This window comes from Phascolarctos cinereus, unplaced genomic scaffold, assembly GCF_003287225.1.
Source record: "Phascolarctos cinereus isolate Bilbo 61053 unplaced genomic scaffold, phaCin_HiC Scaffold_4;HRSCAF=312, whole genome shotgun sequence".
In the NCBI taxonomy this organism is placed as follows: domain Eukaryota; kingdom Metazoa; phylum Chordata; class Mammalia; order Diprotodontia; family Phascolarctidae; genus Phascolarctos; species Phascolarctos cinereus.
In genome coordinates this window covers 21,353,787-21,369,117 of record NW_027555847.1, presented here as the reverse complement: position 1 = coordinate 21,369,117, position 15,331 = coordinate 21,353,787, and the positions used below count along the sequence as shown (strand labels likewise).

General features: G+C 48.3%; 2 protein-coding genes across 2 annotated transcripts in view; both read right to left on the bottom strand.

The window, feature by feature from the left end:
- Window positions 1-13,433, bottom strand: part of SLMAP (sarcolemma associated protein) — a 167,877-nt gene extending 154,444 nt beyond the window's left edge. The window contains 1 exon segment of the mRNA XM_020969105.2: window positions 13,236-13,433. Within this exon segment, the coding sequence (XP_020824764.1) occupies window positions 13,236-13,433 (198 nt within the window).
- Window positions 13,434-13,518: 85 nt separating this feature from the next.
- On the bottom strand, window positions 13,519-14,884 carry LOC110196004 (uncharacterized). The gene is made up of 3 exons (XM_020969061.2): window positions 14,853-14,884; window positions 14,318-14,557; window positions 13,519-14,148 (listed from the first exon to the last, which is right to left on the bottom strand). Exons 1-3 carry the CDS (start codon window positions 14,882-14,884, stop codon window positions 13,551-13,553), a joined length of 870 nt encoding a protein of 289 aa, XP_020824720.1. The 3' UTR covers window positions 13,519-13,550.
- Window positions 14,885-15,331: the final 447 nt, after the last annotated feature.

The following is a 15,331-nucleotide window of genomic DNA, read 5'->3' as shown; positions in this document are numbered from 1 at the left end:
TGACCCATCAATCTGGTGCTCCCTCCAAGGGGCATCTCCAAGGGCCTGCTGCACCCGTTCCATATCCTGCACTCCAGCTTCCCCAGAGGTCCTCTCGATATGCTGAAGTCCTTCTACATCCTCTTCGTGCTGCAAAGATACCAACGCAGAAGGGGCTGGAGAAGGATAAAGAAAGCAGGTAGAAGGGCAAGGGCTTTATTGTTTAAAATAAGTGGCCTCAGAAAGCTCAACACTAAAACAAAATTCGAAGCAAGGAGTATTTCAGGTTCTGAATATGTGAGTTCTCCACCCTGGCAAAGGTTAACTTTTACTCCTAAGTCCCTAGACCACTTGCCCCCTAACTCTTTCCTGTTAGAACACACTCTCATTACTACACCAAGCTAGCAGCCTTGGAAGGGCTGGAGACAAATGTTTAAAGGTATCTTTTTGTGATAATACTACCACACAAAATAAACACGCATAAGGATTTGAGAGATGCAAAAGTAGGGTTTTTTTACATGAAAGGTAACAAGGAAGAAGGTCATGGCCACCTGGAACAGGGAAGAAACCCACAAGGAAACGAGTTGTACCAAGAGATCACCAGTGGAAAGCGGATACGTAATCAGACCAGAAAAGCATTTTCAAACAAATATCCTCGGGACATAAATCTAAACGATCAGAGCGCATTCCCAGGGGTCACCAGAAGGCAGAATAAAGAGGACATCAGGTAAGCAAACCTTCCCTTTTTTGCCCTTCACCTCAGCAATAAACAAATACCTTCGAGAACTGAAACCTCGCCTCCTCTAGAGAAAAGCAAAGTTATCTCGGGGATTGCATTTGAGTCTCTCCCTGGCAAACCAGGCCCCGTATTTACTCTTCCACACGCTCTAGCGTGACTAACCTCTTCCTGGCCCCAGTGCTCGTGTCCTCCCGTGAGTTTTTGCTCATTCTGATCCCCCTCTGAAACGCCATCTAGCCCTACTCATTCACATCACTTATTCAAATACTGCCCATCCTAAAGGCCCAGATCATAGATTCAGAGCTAGACAAAGCTGTGTCTCCATTCCAATGCGGATCCCTCCCTTCTCTGATCTAGAGAACTCACTTTAAATTTCAACTACATCCAAGCTCTACTAAGTGCACCTTCTGAACAAGAGTCAGTTTTAGGCACTGGAGGCCTGCCCAAAGACAAAAGGAAAACCAGCCTCCTTTCCCTTGAAGAGCTTACATGCTATTGAGGGACGCACTATTTAAACAGATAAATGCAAAACAATCGGAGAAGAAGAGATACCAACAATTGGTAAAAACAAGAAAAGCTTCCTAGAAGAGGGCAGTGCCTTGAGGCAGCCTTAAGGAAGACAAGACGTCTAAGAGGGAGAGTGGGGTGGAAGGAAAGAAGAGAAGGAACTGGGGGAGGAAGAGGAAGTCCCTGTCACATCTTTCCTTTTTGTTCTCCTCTTGGCTCACAGATAATCAAACATACTCCCACCCACAAAGACCACATTAAACACCTATTGCCCTGCCAGCAAGTTCCCTATTACCTTATGGGGGCATTTAAAGCCAATTCCAACTTGCCTCCAGCCTTAGGAGGCAGCCCTTCCCCTCTGCCCGGTTCTCCAAACAGGCCTTCCGGCCACATGGGTACATCCTGTGGCTGGAAAGCTGTCTGATCTCATCCCTACCTCAGTTTAAGTGCCTCCTTCTAAAGGAATGAAGAACTACAGTTAAAGCCCTCATGACCCCCTCCTCCCCAACTGCTCACAAGTCTACTTTTTGTCTTGCATATAATCTGTCTCCACAAGTAAAATGGAAGCTCTCTGAGGGCAGGAACTGGTTCATTTGTGTGTCCTATCACAGTGCCTGATGCACTGAAAGTACTAAAACGAGGCATGAGATTAAGTTCATTCCAGGATTAGAGTACCAAGGAAGAAGGAAAGAGCAGGGAAAAAAAGGCTCAATCTGTACAATTTGCAAATCACTTGGCACACATGATCTCATTCGATCTTCAGCTGGGGGGTTCATTGCTGTCCTTCACTATGTTGGGGTCAAGGTGCAGCGTGTCAATTGTGGCTAACCAGACCAATGCTGGGAAGGCTCTACCACAGGTCGGGCGCAAAGAGTCTGTATGAACATCTGGAGTGGAAATGTCTTTAAACCTGCATCTCACACATTTCTTTTGAGCTACTGCAATTCTGTATCCCCTTTTACCGAGGCTCACAAGCTGTGATGACCCACAGTCACAAAGCTAGCAAGGGTTTGAGGCAGGATTTGCCCGAGTCTCTCCTCTTTCCAAATCATCATTGCCCAACTGATTGTACAATCTTGACTTCGTCTGATTTCTCCAGGCCTCAGTTTCCTGTCAAATGAAGGGGCCTGACTGACTAAGGTCCCTTGGAAATCTGTGTTCCCATGAGGCAGATGAGTGTGAGATTTTGGCAGCATGGGCTGCTGAGTAAAAAGAATTAGATCAGAGAACTGATACCCTAATACAGAGCCTTTGACTGGAAAGAAAAGTTTCTACAAGTTAAAGGAAAAGTCATTTTACACAGATGACCAGTCACGTAAGGTCTGATGTAACACAAAACTCTTCCCAGAGGGTACAGATCCAGTGACCCATCAGGGCCAGAAGTGAACCTGAGTTCTCAAAGGCTACACTAGCAGCAGGGCAGGAAGGTTTCAGGGAGAGACTGCCCCCACTGCTTGAGCAACAGCCCCACTATGCTCAGAAACTCATCACCAGAAGACTGGCCACCAGGTGCTGCCCCACAAAACAGACAAAGCCACAAACCTGCATATTGGGACTGGCAGCCAAGGGGGCAGCGGATGCTAAGAATCAGAGGTCTGAAATGGCCTAGGAATAATTATTTAAATGCTGGCGTTCTTTTCAAATGGTTTTCCTATCTCTTATTTTTATTGATGTCTTGTTCAAATCTTACGTTTCTATCATTTGTCTTTACATTCTCATTCCATATTTATCCTTCCCCTCCCCCAGAATGCCATCCCTGGTAATAAAATTTAAAAAAAAAACATTTGGCAAAACCAACCAAAACATTGGTACTTAACGTGCAACATTTTGTCCAACAATAGAACTGAACTCTATTTATACTGATATTCTTGCCATAAGTGAGACCAGATGACCTAAAGCTGCCATTAAATGGAAGTTCACTTAGCAGATTCTTTCCAGAGACCTAAAGATACTGCTTTCATCCTGCACCCAGAGACAACAAGAAATAGTTTTTTATGGGATACTAGGGTGTTTCACCTTGCACACACTTGACACTTACAAGCCAACAGACCACCACAAAGAAAATTATTCACCAAGATGCGCTGTGAAGAATGAGTAACAGTAAGAAATGACAAGCAGGCTGATTTCAGAAAAACCTGGAAAGACTTACATGGACTGAAGCAAAGTGAGCAGAACCAGGAGAACACTGTACACAGTAACAATATTATAAGGTGATCAACCGTGAATGACTTAGCTATTCTCAGCAATACAATACCAAGACGATTCCAAAGGACTCCAGAGAAAGAACTGATGGAGTCTGAATGCAGATCTAAACAATTTTTCACTTTATTTTGGGGGGCTTTTTTGGGGGGTCTGTGTTTTCTTTCACAACATGACAAATACAGAAATGTGTTTTGCATGATTGCACATGCACAACCTGTATCTAATTGCTTGCCTTCTCAATGAGGAGGGGAGAAAGGAAGGAAAGGAAAGAATGTGGAACTCAAATTTTTTAAAATAAATATTTTAAATTGTTTTTATATGTAACTGGGAAAAAATAAAATATTATTTCTGTAAATAAGAATGGATAAGTAAAGAAAAATCTACGAAAAATGACCCCTTCCAAAGTCAATGTTTACTTCAAAACTCCATCATCCGACAAGCATTTATTAAGAGTCTCAGGCACTGTACTGGGGATTAGATATAAATGTAACATGAAACAAGGCTCTGCCCTCAAGGAACTTACATTCCAGAGGAGCGACGCAACATTTTCAGTTATTTAAATGTAAAGGTGAGGGCAGAAGGCAACAGCAAAAAATTATACTAGAAAATATGACTCAGGATGAAGAACTGAAAACACTTCTTACAAACTTTCCTAAATTCTCCCATCATGAATATTTTCTTCAAGAAAAGAGTCTTTCAAAAAGGTGCCCAAAATGATAGGTCTCAAACATCATCACAAAGCAGTAAGAATGACTTAGCCATGATGGGGAAACAAGCACCTACAAATGGAGGAGACATTTTAGAATCAACTGTCGGTCAAACAAAGTCACAGTCTGGCTAGAATGAAGGTCAAAGTCCACACCAAATGAGAAGCATAAAGAATATGGAAAAAGAGCTACCCTGATGCAGCCTCTCCAAGTAGACCTGTTAACTCTGAAAAATGGAAAATGAGCAAAAGTAAAGAAGACACCATCACGATTTCTTAGACAAGTGTAAGTGAAGCCAAAGTTACTGAAACAAAAAGGAGAAAGCGTGCAGAAAACACTTCATCCAGTCAACAATTTGTCTCAAGCTGACCACCAAAGGAAACACCAGCTCAGAGGAGCACCACCAGACAATGAGATGCAGCTGAGAACAAACCCCACAAGAGCCTGGGGGGAAATCCAGCTGAGTCAGGTCACCTCCCTAGCATGTGCAGATGAAAAGTGGAAGGAGAGCAGACAGAAACAAAATGGAACAAGTCTGCTAATGATTCCTAGAGACATCTACTCTCACTGGCAACAGGAAGAGAACCCCTACATATGGACACACCCATGTAAGGCTATGGAACTAGTGTGAAGGAAGATGCAATCAGGGAAGAATGAATGACCAGACCAAAGACATGCAGAAGGTAGGAATCCGTGCCAGACAGAGTCAACAAAAATACAAAGATGTATACAAGGGGTGATTATTCTTGTCTCTCTTTCGTCCTTTCTAGGCTATTGTATATTTTGTTTTCCTGGTTCTGCTTACTTCACTTTGTCGTGGTTCATCTAAATCTTCCTAAATTTCTCTCATGTCACAGTAATTCATGTTCCACTACATTCAGACATACAATACGCTTGGACATTCCCTAATAGATGACTATCTATCTTATCTCCAGTTCTTTGCTACCACAAAAGCGCTGCTATGACTGTTCTTATGTCAATGGCATCTTACTTTCTGTCTACATGACATCTTTAAGATGACTGCCTATCTCAGGGGAATGAACAGTTTTCTCACTTTCTAAAAGCATGACACCAAATGGAAAGAGCATTTTAATGTGTATTAAATTCTTACCAAAAAAAAATCTCTTAGCATATTTGTCCATTTTTTTAACCTACATGTGGAAAAAATTCACACATGAACATGCTGATTTCTTCTATTACAATATGCAGAAAAAAATTCTGCAGAACCAATTTTACAGAATTCTATTAAACAGAAGTAATATTTCATATGTTTACCATAGACTCATGGAATGTTAGAATTGATAGGACCCTTAAATGATCTATTAAGCCAATCCCCTCATTTTCAGGTGAGGAAACCGAAGATTAGACAAGTGACTTGCTCAAGGTCACACAGCTAATCTGTGACACAGTTGGAGACCAGAAATCAATTTCCTAACTCCGAGCCTAGTCCAGCGCTCTTCCTCACACAGAACCTGCAAAATACATTAAAATATGGCAGCTATATCACAAGTTATAATCAGTCAGCATCAAATGCCTCACTACGTTGTTACAAATTTAAATAAAAATAGCGGCCTAAAGGAGCCTAAAAATGTTTAAATCTTCACACATCTACCCACGTTTTCAATACAAAGTCTAAACCAAAGTTAGCATATTTAACAATCAACCTTATAGAACAAAAAACTAATTATATCATAGTCTAAAGTTTATATGTAATAGTTGTTTAGTCATTTCAGTCATATCTAACTCTATGTGATCCCATAGACTTGTCCATGGGGTTTTCTTGGCAAAGATACTGAAGTGGTTTACTATTTCCTTCTCCAGTGTGTCCCCATTTTACAAATGAGGAACTGAGGCAAATATAGGGGTTAAGTGACTTATCCAGGGTCACACAATTAGTAAATATCTGAGACAAGATTTGAACTAGGATCTTCCTGACATCAGGCTGGGTGCTCTAACCACTGTGCCACCTAGCTGCTTAAACTATGCCTTTAAAAAAAGTTTTCGTTTTAAAGATAAAAAATGTCAATGTCAGACAAACGTCTGACATTCAACATCTCATTTCCTATGTACACACCCCCAAACCCAGGTCAGTTGCTGAAATGCATGCCAAGGAAGAAAAGGAGTCTCAAACTACCTCTAGGAGGAGCAAGAGCATTAGTCAAAAATGTAAGCTGACCCAGAAATAATTAACTGAGTCTTTGCAATTCTGTCACATGACATTTGGGTTGTGTCCACAAAGCCACAGCTTAGATTACAATAGAACACAGTAGAAGGTCACTAGAAGAGCTGGACATTAAAACTCCAAAAACATCTCTTTTGAAAACTCCAAGATACTTTACCAAAAAGTTATAGAATGTGTAGTCAGCAATAACATCTCTTAAGAACAAAGTTGGGCGGACTACTTTAAGGCCTCTTCAGAAGACCCAAATCTCTGTCCAGTTCTGCCACTAATCTTGAACATGTCACCGGCACTTTCTCAGGTACTTTTCCCTTACGTGTAAAATGAAACTAGTACCTGCCCTGCCCTCCTCACAGCTCTGGTGTGGGAAATGCCCACAGGTGAAAAATGACTGTGAAAATCACATAGGCCTGAGTAATTCTAATGACTAGCTGGTGCCCCGGAAAAACAGATGTGGCAAAAGCATCACCTTTTCAGTAAAGGTGGGAGGCAACAGGAGCAGAATGCTGAATATGCTCAACCAGTGCTGGGACAGTTGCTCTTGTTTAATTGTCTTCCCTTGTTATGGATAGGGAGGGCTAATGAAGGGGGAGGCCTAAGGCAGAGGGAAGACTAATATTCAGAATGAGTGGCACAGAAAACAAAAGTCATCAATAAAACGCATTTGAATAAAACTTAACATTAAAAACATATCCAGTGCTCTACGAGGTTACTGTAAGAGCCTGGCTGTTTCAGGCCCCAAACTCTCTAGTGGATAGAAGGAACAGTCCCTAAGTTTCTCCAGGGATCAAAGCTAGTTGAAGCTAAATGCTGTCAAGAACCTAAATGCACATCAAGAACTTTAATCTCACCACCACCGTTCATTCTTCCACCACCATTTTCACCTAGAAAAGGGAGAAAGCAGCAGGAGCTAGAGACAAAAATGTCCCTTTCTTTGTTCAAATGCCACCCTGGGGGCTTCCATCCCAAGATGGAATGTTCCTGAAGGCAGAAGGAAGTTCCTGACCCTCTCAGTGCACTGAGCCAATGGTATCAACAGGAGCCACTAATCTATACATGAGGGTCCCCCGGCAGGCTGAACATTGACTTAGAAAACCACATCTTGTTAACAGTATCTAGGCTTTACTGGGGTTTTCTTTATTTTGTTAAATATTCCACAGTTACCTGTCATTCTGGCTCAGCCACACTTGGGACTGTTTGGGGCCATGGGCAGCCGAGCTGGATGCCTCAGCTCTAGGCAGTTAAGGCTACTGAGTGCTGACAAGGTGCCAATCTGCATGGGTAAAGGAGTTTCCTCATTCGGGTGTTCCCTCTATCAATAAAAACAGGACCAATCCCTAGCCCTACTCTCTTAGAGAGGCAACCAGTCTGGGGGGAAAAAAAACCAAAGTACTGTATTATCTAGCCAAGAATCAAAAGATGACCGGAAAAAAAGAATCATTTTCATGCTTGTACATGGTTCTTCCTCTAAATAGACTGAAAGAATTTCTTGTCCTTTTAACATTTTCTTTTTCATTACCCTGAGATGTAATTAAAAATTAAATGAAAAAGAAGCCCATGCTTTCAAAACTACTCTTCATTTACTAGTGCCTGATAAACATTCTCAATTTCCTCAAACTCATATCTAATGCAAATGCCCATCCATCCACATCTTGCCATGAACATCTCAGTCAATGAAGACTCCAATGCTTGTCGAAATGGTTGCTTCTCCAACTCGCACAACCAACAGCTGCTCAGTGCCGTCTATCACGTCTCTCTCGTCCTGATACCCTTATAGTACCCCAGGGGATCCCACAGACCCCATCTTGTCTTCCTCAAACCCTGGCTGAGTTATGTCACTCACCTCTCACCAACATTCTTTAACAGCTCCCCAACTCCTCACCCAAACTCGGTGGCCTCTGACACCACTGACCCACTCACCCTCTGGCTATCTCCTCTCACTTAGCTTTCAGGTCACTCCCTTATCCGGATTCTCCTGCTCCCTAACTTCCCTGTCACAGTCTCCTTCCTGGACCCACCCTGAACCCTGGGTCTTTTCTCCAGACTCTGTCCTGGGCCCCTCACTGATAGCACCAACTTCCACGGATCAATTATGTCTCCGCAGATGACTCTCAAATTTATGTCAGTCCACTGTCTCCCTCCTAAGCTCCATATCACCAAACACCTACTAAATAGGCTTACCAACCTCCCACTGCCCAAAATGACACTCACTCCTCCCAACAGCTCTTGTTCTGTTGAGGGCACCCCACCACCCTTTTCATCACCCAGGTTCACAAGCCTGGAGTCACCCACAACTCCTGATTCTCCCCCACCCTCCATTCCTCATGTCTTGCGATAGCTGTCACTACAATGTCTCTGACACCTGCCCCCTCTCCTCCACTCACAGGCACACTGCCCTCGCTCACTCCCTCATCTCCTCTCCTAGACCCTTCTTTGTGTCTCCAGTATCTTCCTGGTCTCATCCATACTCCAAATGACCAAAATAATCCTCCTAAAGCAGTCAGTCAGTCAGTCAATCAATAGGCATATATTAAGCACTCACAGAGTAGTTCTAGCAGTGAACAGTTCCTGTTCTCAAGTAGCTTACATTCTATTGGGGGATGCCGCAGTCAGTCATACCTAAGTACAGAATAATACAAAATGAGTAGAGGCTAGTTTTGGGAGGGAGGACACCAGCAGAATCTGAGCTGAGTCTTGAAAGAAGCGGAGCTTCTCCCAGGAGGAGAAATCTGGCCACTTTCACAGCCTTGGTCTACAAGCTTCTGAAGCTTCTGTGGCTTCCTGCTGCCCGTCCTCAGCCTGGCACCAAAAGCCCTTCCTAGGTTGGCTCCTGGCAACCCTGGTGAACTGCTTTGACATCACCGATCTTGAGAGCACATCCCCAACAAATGACCTGCTGGCTGCTCCCAGAGCTCTGTACTCCATCCCCCTACCTCCAGGGGGCTGCTCAAAGTCCCCACCACTTTGGCCCCTAGCTTCCTTCCCAGCTCAGCTCTGGGACCTCCTCCTACAGGAAGTCTTTCCTGATTCCTCTTCTCTCTTCTTCCTCAAATCACTGCGTGTACATGTAACAGAACAAGCGCCTTCAGCACAGGAGCTGGTACTTAATAAATGCTTGGGGCACTGACTCCCAGGCCTGGAGAACTTGTCACTAGTGCTCTGCAGGCCCTGCCACGAGCATGACACAGAAGGGCGTGATGGTGGCCTCCCCGCCCGCTGGCTCCTCCCCACAGAGGGTCCCCAGGTCACCCAAGTCATCAAAGGCACTGGGCTCCTCATGACTGGGCCCCAGGACCAGCTTGACTTCCTCGCAGCCCCTTGGCCTCAGTCTGAAACATCAGGCAGACAGAAAACACTGGACCCGGGAAGGCAGACTTGGAAAACGCTAGCGTTGTCACTTCTCTGAGCACTCCCTCCATTTCATCTTTATCTTTTTTCTATCAGGACACAAACCATCACAGCACATTCTGTGTAAACCTGATGTTAAATGGGCCACTGGGAGCCTGCAGCGAGCTTGGATTTCAAACGTCAGCCTCGACCAGCTGACAAATCAGGCAAAGAACAAATTAATAGCGAAGCAAGAAACAGAAAACAGTTGCATGTGGAGTCAGAAGGACCTGGGTTCAAATTCCGCCTTAAACAGTAACTTACTGGGTGGCTATGGGCAAATCACTTAATGGCTCTAGGCCTCTGTTTCCTCATCTGAAAAATGGGGATAACAGCAACTACACCGCAGCTTCTCAGATCTCCTTGTCCAGCCCTGGCCTCTCATAAGCTCCAAACTTGTATCTTGCCAACTGGCCATCTCCAAAAAGATGATCCGTAGACATCTTAAGCCAACGTGTCCAAAAGTGACCTCATGATCTTTCCCCCAAAACTCTGTCTTACTGCGGAGGGCCCCCATCCTCCCAGTGGCCCAGGCTCCCAAGCTCCCAAGCTCGGTGTCATCCTCAAACCCTCCCTCTCACCTCCCATACCCTGGGGCCAGGTCCTATTGATTCTGCCTTCCTAACATCCCTCAGACACTGCCTCACCCTGGTTCAGGCCCTCATCATCTCACTCTTGGACAACTGCACTAACCTTCTGGCCTGTCTCCCAGACTCTCTGTCCCCACTCCTGTCCATCCTCCACTCAGGCTGCCGAAGTAACCTTGAAGTGCAAGCCTGCCCATGCCACCCACCCTTCTCGTATCCGGTCAATTCCACAGTCCGTCCATCCCCCACCCCACCCCCATCTTCTCCAGGATCAAATACAAATTGCTGTTTGGCATTCAGAGTCCTGTACAACCCTGCCCCCTCCCACCTTTCCAGTCTTGTCGCACCTCACTCTCTCACTCTCTCTCTCTCTCTCTCTCTCTCTCTCTCTCTCTCTCTCTCTGCCCCCCAGGCCTGCAAGACTCCCACTGCCACCTCCTGTTTCCCTTCAACTCCCTGCTAAGATCCACCTTCTCCAGGAAGCCTCTATGGGTCTCCATTAATGTTACTGCTTTCCCACCAGTCACTGCTAATTCTCCCCACTTTATCCCTCTAGGTCTCGTCTGCACAAAGTTGTTTGCAGGTTGTCTTCTCTGTTACACTGGGAGCTCCCTGAGAGCAAAGACTGGTTTTTGCCTCTTTTTGAGTCCTCGGTGCTTAGCACAGTGCCTGGCACATAGCAGGTGCTTCATAAATTCTTCCTGACTGCCTGACTGCTAAAAGGATAAAATGAGACTTTGCAAACCTTCAAAGCCCATACAAATGTGAACTATTATTATTAGAGATGGAAAGAGACCATGGAAACCATCAAATTCAACTCTCTCATTTTACAAATGACTCAACTGAGGCCCGGGTTAGGTAGTTTGAGTGCCCTTCACAAGATCACACAGGTAAAGTGAAAAGGTAGCCAAATGGTACGGTATGTAGAGCACTAGACCTGAAGTCATAAAGCCCTGAGTTCAAATCCAGCCTCACACCTTCTGCTGTGTGAACCTGGGTAAGAAACTGCCTGCCTCAGTTTCCTCACCTGTAAAATGGAGGTAATAATAGGGCCTACCTCCCAGGGCTGCTATGAAAATAACATGAGCTTCCTGTAAAGCACTATGTAAATGTATCTATTATTATTATTATTCAAAAGTTTAGAGGTTCATAAACTTTAGAACTGGAAGGGAGGCCATCTGGTCCGATGTCTTAATGTACAGAGAAGGAAAGATGGGCCCAATGTGTCAGGAGGCAGGATGTGAAGCCAGGCCCCTCTTCTCTGCTTCATTTTGAACAAAAATCTCCTCTAACAGCAGGTGCTGTTATCTCAGCAAAGTTCAGCACAACCAAAGAAGCTGGACAGTTCCTTAGAGTTTGTTTCCATGAGATGATGCAACTGCTCTGAACTTTCAGAGACAAGTACATAATTAAATCTGCTACTTCCCCTTTAAGTGGTTTGGTGTAAACTAACTGATCTTAAGAACTGGCAGCTGCCAGAGGGAGCAAGGTAAGGCATCAAGAAAAATGGAGAAATAAAGGTAACGTAAGATTTCTCTCAATGGACATTTCTTGCAAGGGCATCAAACACTACCACAGTCATTTCGCTGGTCTCTCTGCACCACGCAGCTCCATTCCAAATGACTACCAGCTAAAATAGCCTGTATCTCCACGTGCTTCCATCTGATCGGCCATGGTGCCAGGGAATGATTAATCCCACCATCTATCACGCTATTAACAAACAGCTAATTTTCTTTACTTAGCCTCTTTCAGGTACTGGGGAAAGGGAGTATATTAGGAATGATCCAACTGTTTCATGTAAAAAGGTAACTGTGGTCGCAGAGCTTTTAAGCACACATTTCGTACGCATTTTTAACATGTCATCTCAATTCCCGTGCCAAAAACCGCCCACTTATGGTACAGTCTTAGTCATCTCCAACTAAGCCACTGGGATGTCAGCTTTGCACAGTCCTAGAAAGGTTCCTTCACGTTACCAATTACGGCTTTTCCCCAACAATTTACCCGAGGTGGCTGAGTCACCTGTACCGGGGACAAATCAAACCCCTAAAGAGAAGGAAATGGGAAAGAGCCGACTGTGTGACAGGAGGGTCTCTACCAGCCCTACAAATTACTTCCACGTTTCACTGGGTCCAGGGAAGTCCGGTCTGCACGCAAACTGGACACTTTCAGAGAAGAGATAAGAGAACTATATTGCACAGGTAAGGCAGTGTGCTGGTATTCACCAAGTGTGTTTCTTCGCTCTCACCCAAGCCATGGACGTAGATGCCACACTCTTAAGCACTATTTTTGCCTTTGCCTTTATAAGCCAATTGACTGTGCGACACCATAATTTCAGAATCCAAGGATTCCAGAGAACTTTCTTCCCTTTTCTTCCAGTCTGTCTTTTTCACATTACTGCAGGTATCCTAATGCACTAGTCCTAGATTCTCAAATCCTCTCAGAAAAGCTTAAGTTAGCCCGCGGTCAGCTGTGAGAGCCTCGACATAAACTTCACAAAGCAGCTGGGACCAAGCGACCAGGGCACCAAGAGTGAAGTTTCTCAGGCTGCCGTGCCTGTCTATCGGTGCAGATCCGTCATCTCGTGGGCAGGCGGGAAGCCCCCTCTGCCCACGCCGGGAGCCAGGCCCCGGGTCAGGTAACTTTCAGGCTTCCCAGGCTGCCCAGCGCCCTGGGATTCAACAGCTTCCCAAAGTCCCCCGCCTCAAAGGAACCCACTCCCCAGCGACCTCGGCTCTCTCCACACAGTCTCCAGCTCCGGGCCCACAAACCGCCCCAAAACCCGAGTCTGAAGGCGGAAGACCGGACTTCAGGCCCGGGCCCCAGGGTGGCTGGGTCTGGGCCAGGACTCAGACCACCGAGGCTCGCCCTCTGCCAAGGCACGTGGTGCCCGCCCGCGCAGCTGGGAGCCGGGTGGCACCGAGCCCCCCCCCCCCGGGGCTGACCATTACCTTGCCCGTCTTGTGGTCGAACCAGACGAGCGCGTGGTTCCTGGACAGCACCTTGCAGTCGAAGGTGGCGTTGTTCTGGGCCGGCCGGCAGCGGGCCACCGAGCGCCCGATCTTGATGGGCTCGTCCAGGTAGACATGGCGCTCCTGGAACGGGTGAGAGTTGGGGCGGCAAGTGAAGATGGCCAGGGCCGAAGGCATCGAGGACAACTCGGGGAGCCCGCTCCAGCCAGGCCCGGGTCCGAAGAGGAGCTCCTCCTGAGCCACGCCAGCCACGCCACGCGCGTCCCCTCCCACCCCCCCCCGAAGCAGGGTCGATCAGAGCCCAGGCAGCATCAGCCCCGAGCGCACGCCGGGGTCGCCGTCGGTCACCACCGTGGGAGCGGTCCGGGCATGGCCGGGGTGCGGGGCCCCGCAGCAGGCGCAGCGGCAGGAGCGCGCGTGGGGGGCGCCCCTCACTCCATCCCCCTGGGGCTCAGCACCCAGGGGCTCCAACCGCATTGGAGGGGGCGTCCCGCATCCACCCGCGGCCGCTCCGGGAGTCACTCGAGCCCGCGGGGACACGCGGCGGGACCGGGTCTCGCGCGGCGGCAGTGACCCTGCCGCATGGAGCGGGAGCCCCCTCCCCGTGGGCTGCCTCGCTCGCTCGCCCGTGGGCTCCTCGCTCGCTCGTCCCAACCGCGCTCGCGCTAGCGGGGACCGCGCATCGCGCGTCGGAGGCGGCCCGGGCTGGGCTTCCCGCGTGTCCGCGGCGGCGCGTGGGGGGCCGAGGACGGGGTGGGGGGAGCTGGGCTCGGCGGCTGGCCCCCTCAGTCGCCGCTCCTCCGGGCTCTCTCGCTGCCTCGAACGCTGGCCTGCGGGGCCCTCTCCGGCCGCCCGCCCCGGCTCACGCGGCGCCGCCGCCAAACTTTCCGACCTGCGGGCGACAAGAAACGCGACCAGCAGCGTCAGGCGCCGCCCGCCCCCACCCCCGGGCCCGTCAGGCGCCCCCCGCAGTCCCTCCGGTCCGCCCCGCCCCCGCCCCGGCCCCGGCCCCGGCCCCGACCCCGGCCCCGGCCGCCATAGTGACTCTGACGGAGACCTACCAGCGGGACGGACGGACGGCCGATCGCGGGAGCGCGCACCCTGCACTAGCCCGCCCGCCCGGCCCCTCTCCCGCGCCGTACTCCCAGGCCCACGTGACCGACGCCGCGGGGGCCCTATTGGGTGTGGGCAAAAAGAGGCCGGGGCGGGGCGGGGCGCGGGGTGGACTGCCCGGGCGCCATACTGGTGGGGGTGGGTCGCGCCGAGGCGCAGGCCGCCATGTTGCTTGAGGGCAGCCAAAGCTGGGGAGTGGGGAGTGGGGACCAGGGGGCCGGAGCTTAGCGTGGCGGCGGACGCCTTGGCCCTCTTTCACCTGAAGAGAGGCTGTCTGACAGTGGGGAAAGAAAACTGCGCCTGGGGGATTCACCGTGATGCTTCTCCGGGATGGGAAGCCTCCCACCCAAGGCAAAGCGCATTGGCAGGCATCTTAGCTGTGGGCAAGTCAGCTCTCGCGAGGCTTGAGGAAGTAACGCAGAGAAAAGTCGAACTGAGAGGCGGGGGAGGGAGGAATACTGGTTCCAAAGGACAAATGCTTACTAGCCCCGGAGCTCGGCCCAGCGACTGGGCATGCGCATTTCAGCCTCATCTTCTCGTTACTCCCCTGCCCTTGACCCCTCCCCCTCCCTCTCTGCTCCGTCGTAAGCACCTGTGGCTGGGCGTTCTGGCACTTAACACCTTCTCCTCCCCCGGTCCCTCCCCTCCCCCGTATCCTTATGCTGAGAGTTCAAATCCAGACGCTGCCACTGGGTAATTTTATGACCTTCCTCCAATTATTATATGCATTTATGTATAACGAATATAAATATATGTGATATAAAAATAAATGTATGATAAATTAGAACAAGGCCATAAAATGTATGCATATGTATATATATGTATGCGTGTATATGTGTAGATAGATATAATTTGTGCCTAGTTTTTTGCATGTTACCTTCCCGAATTAGACTGTAAGCTCCTGAGGGCAGCACTCATATTTGTCTCTCGGTGTCTCTCAAACTTAGCACCTTGCCTAGAAC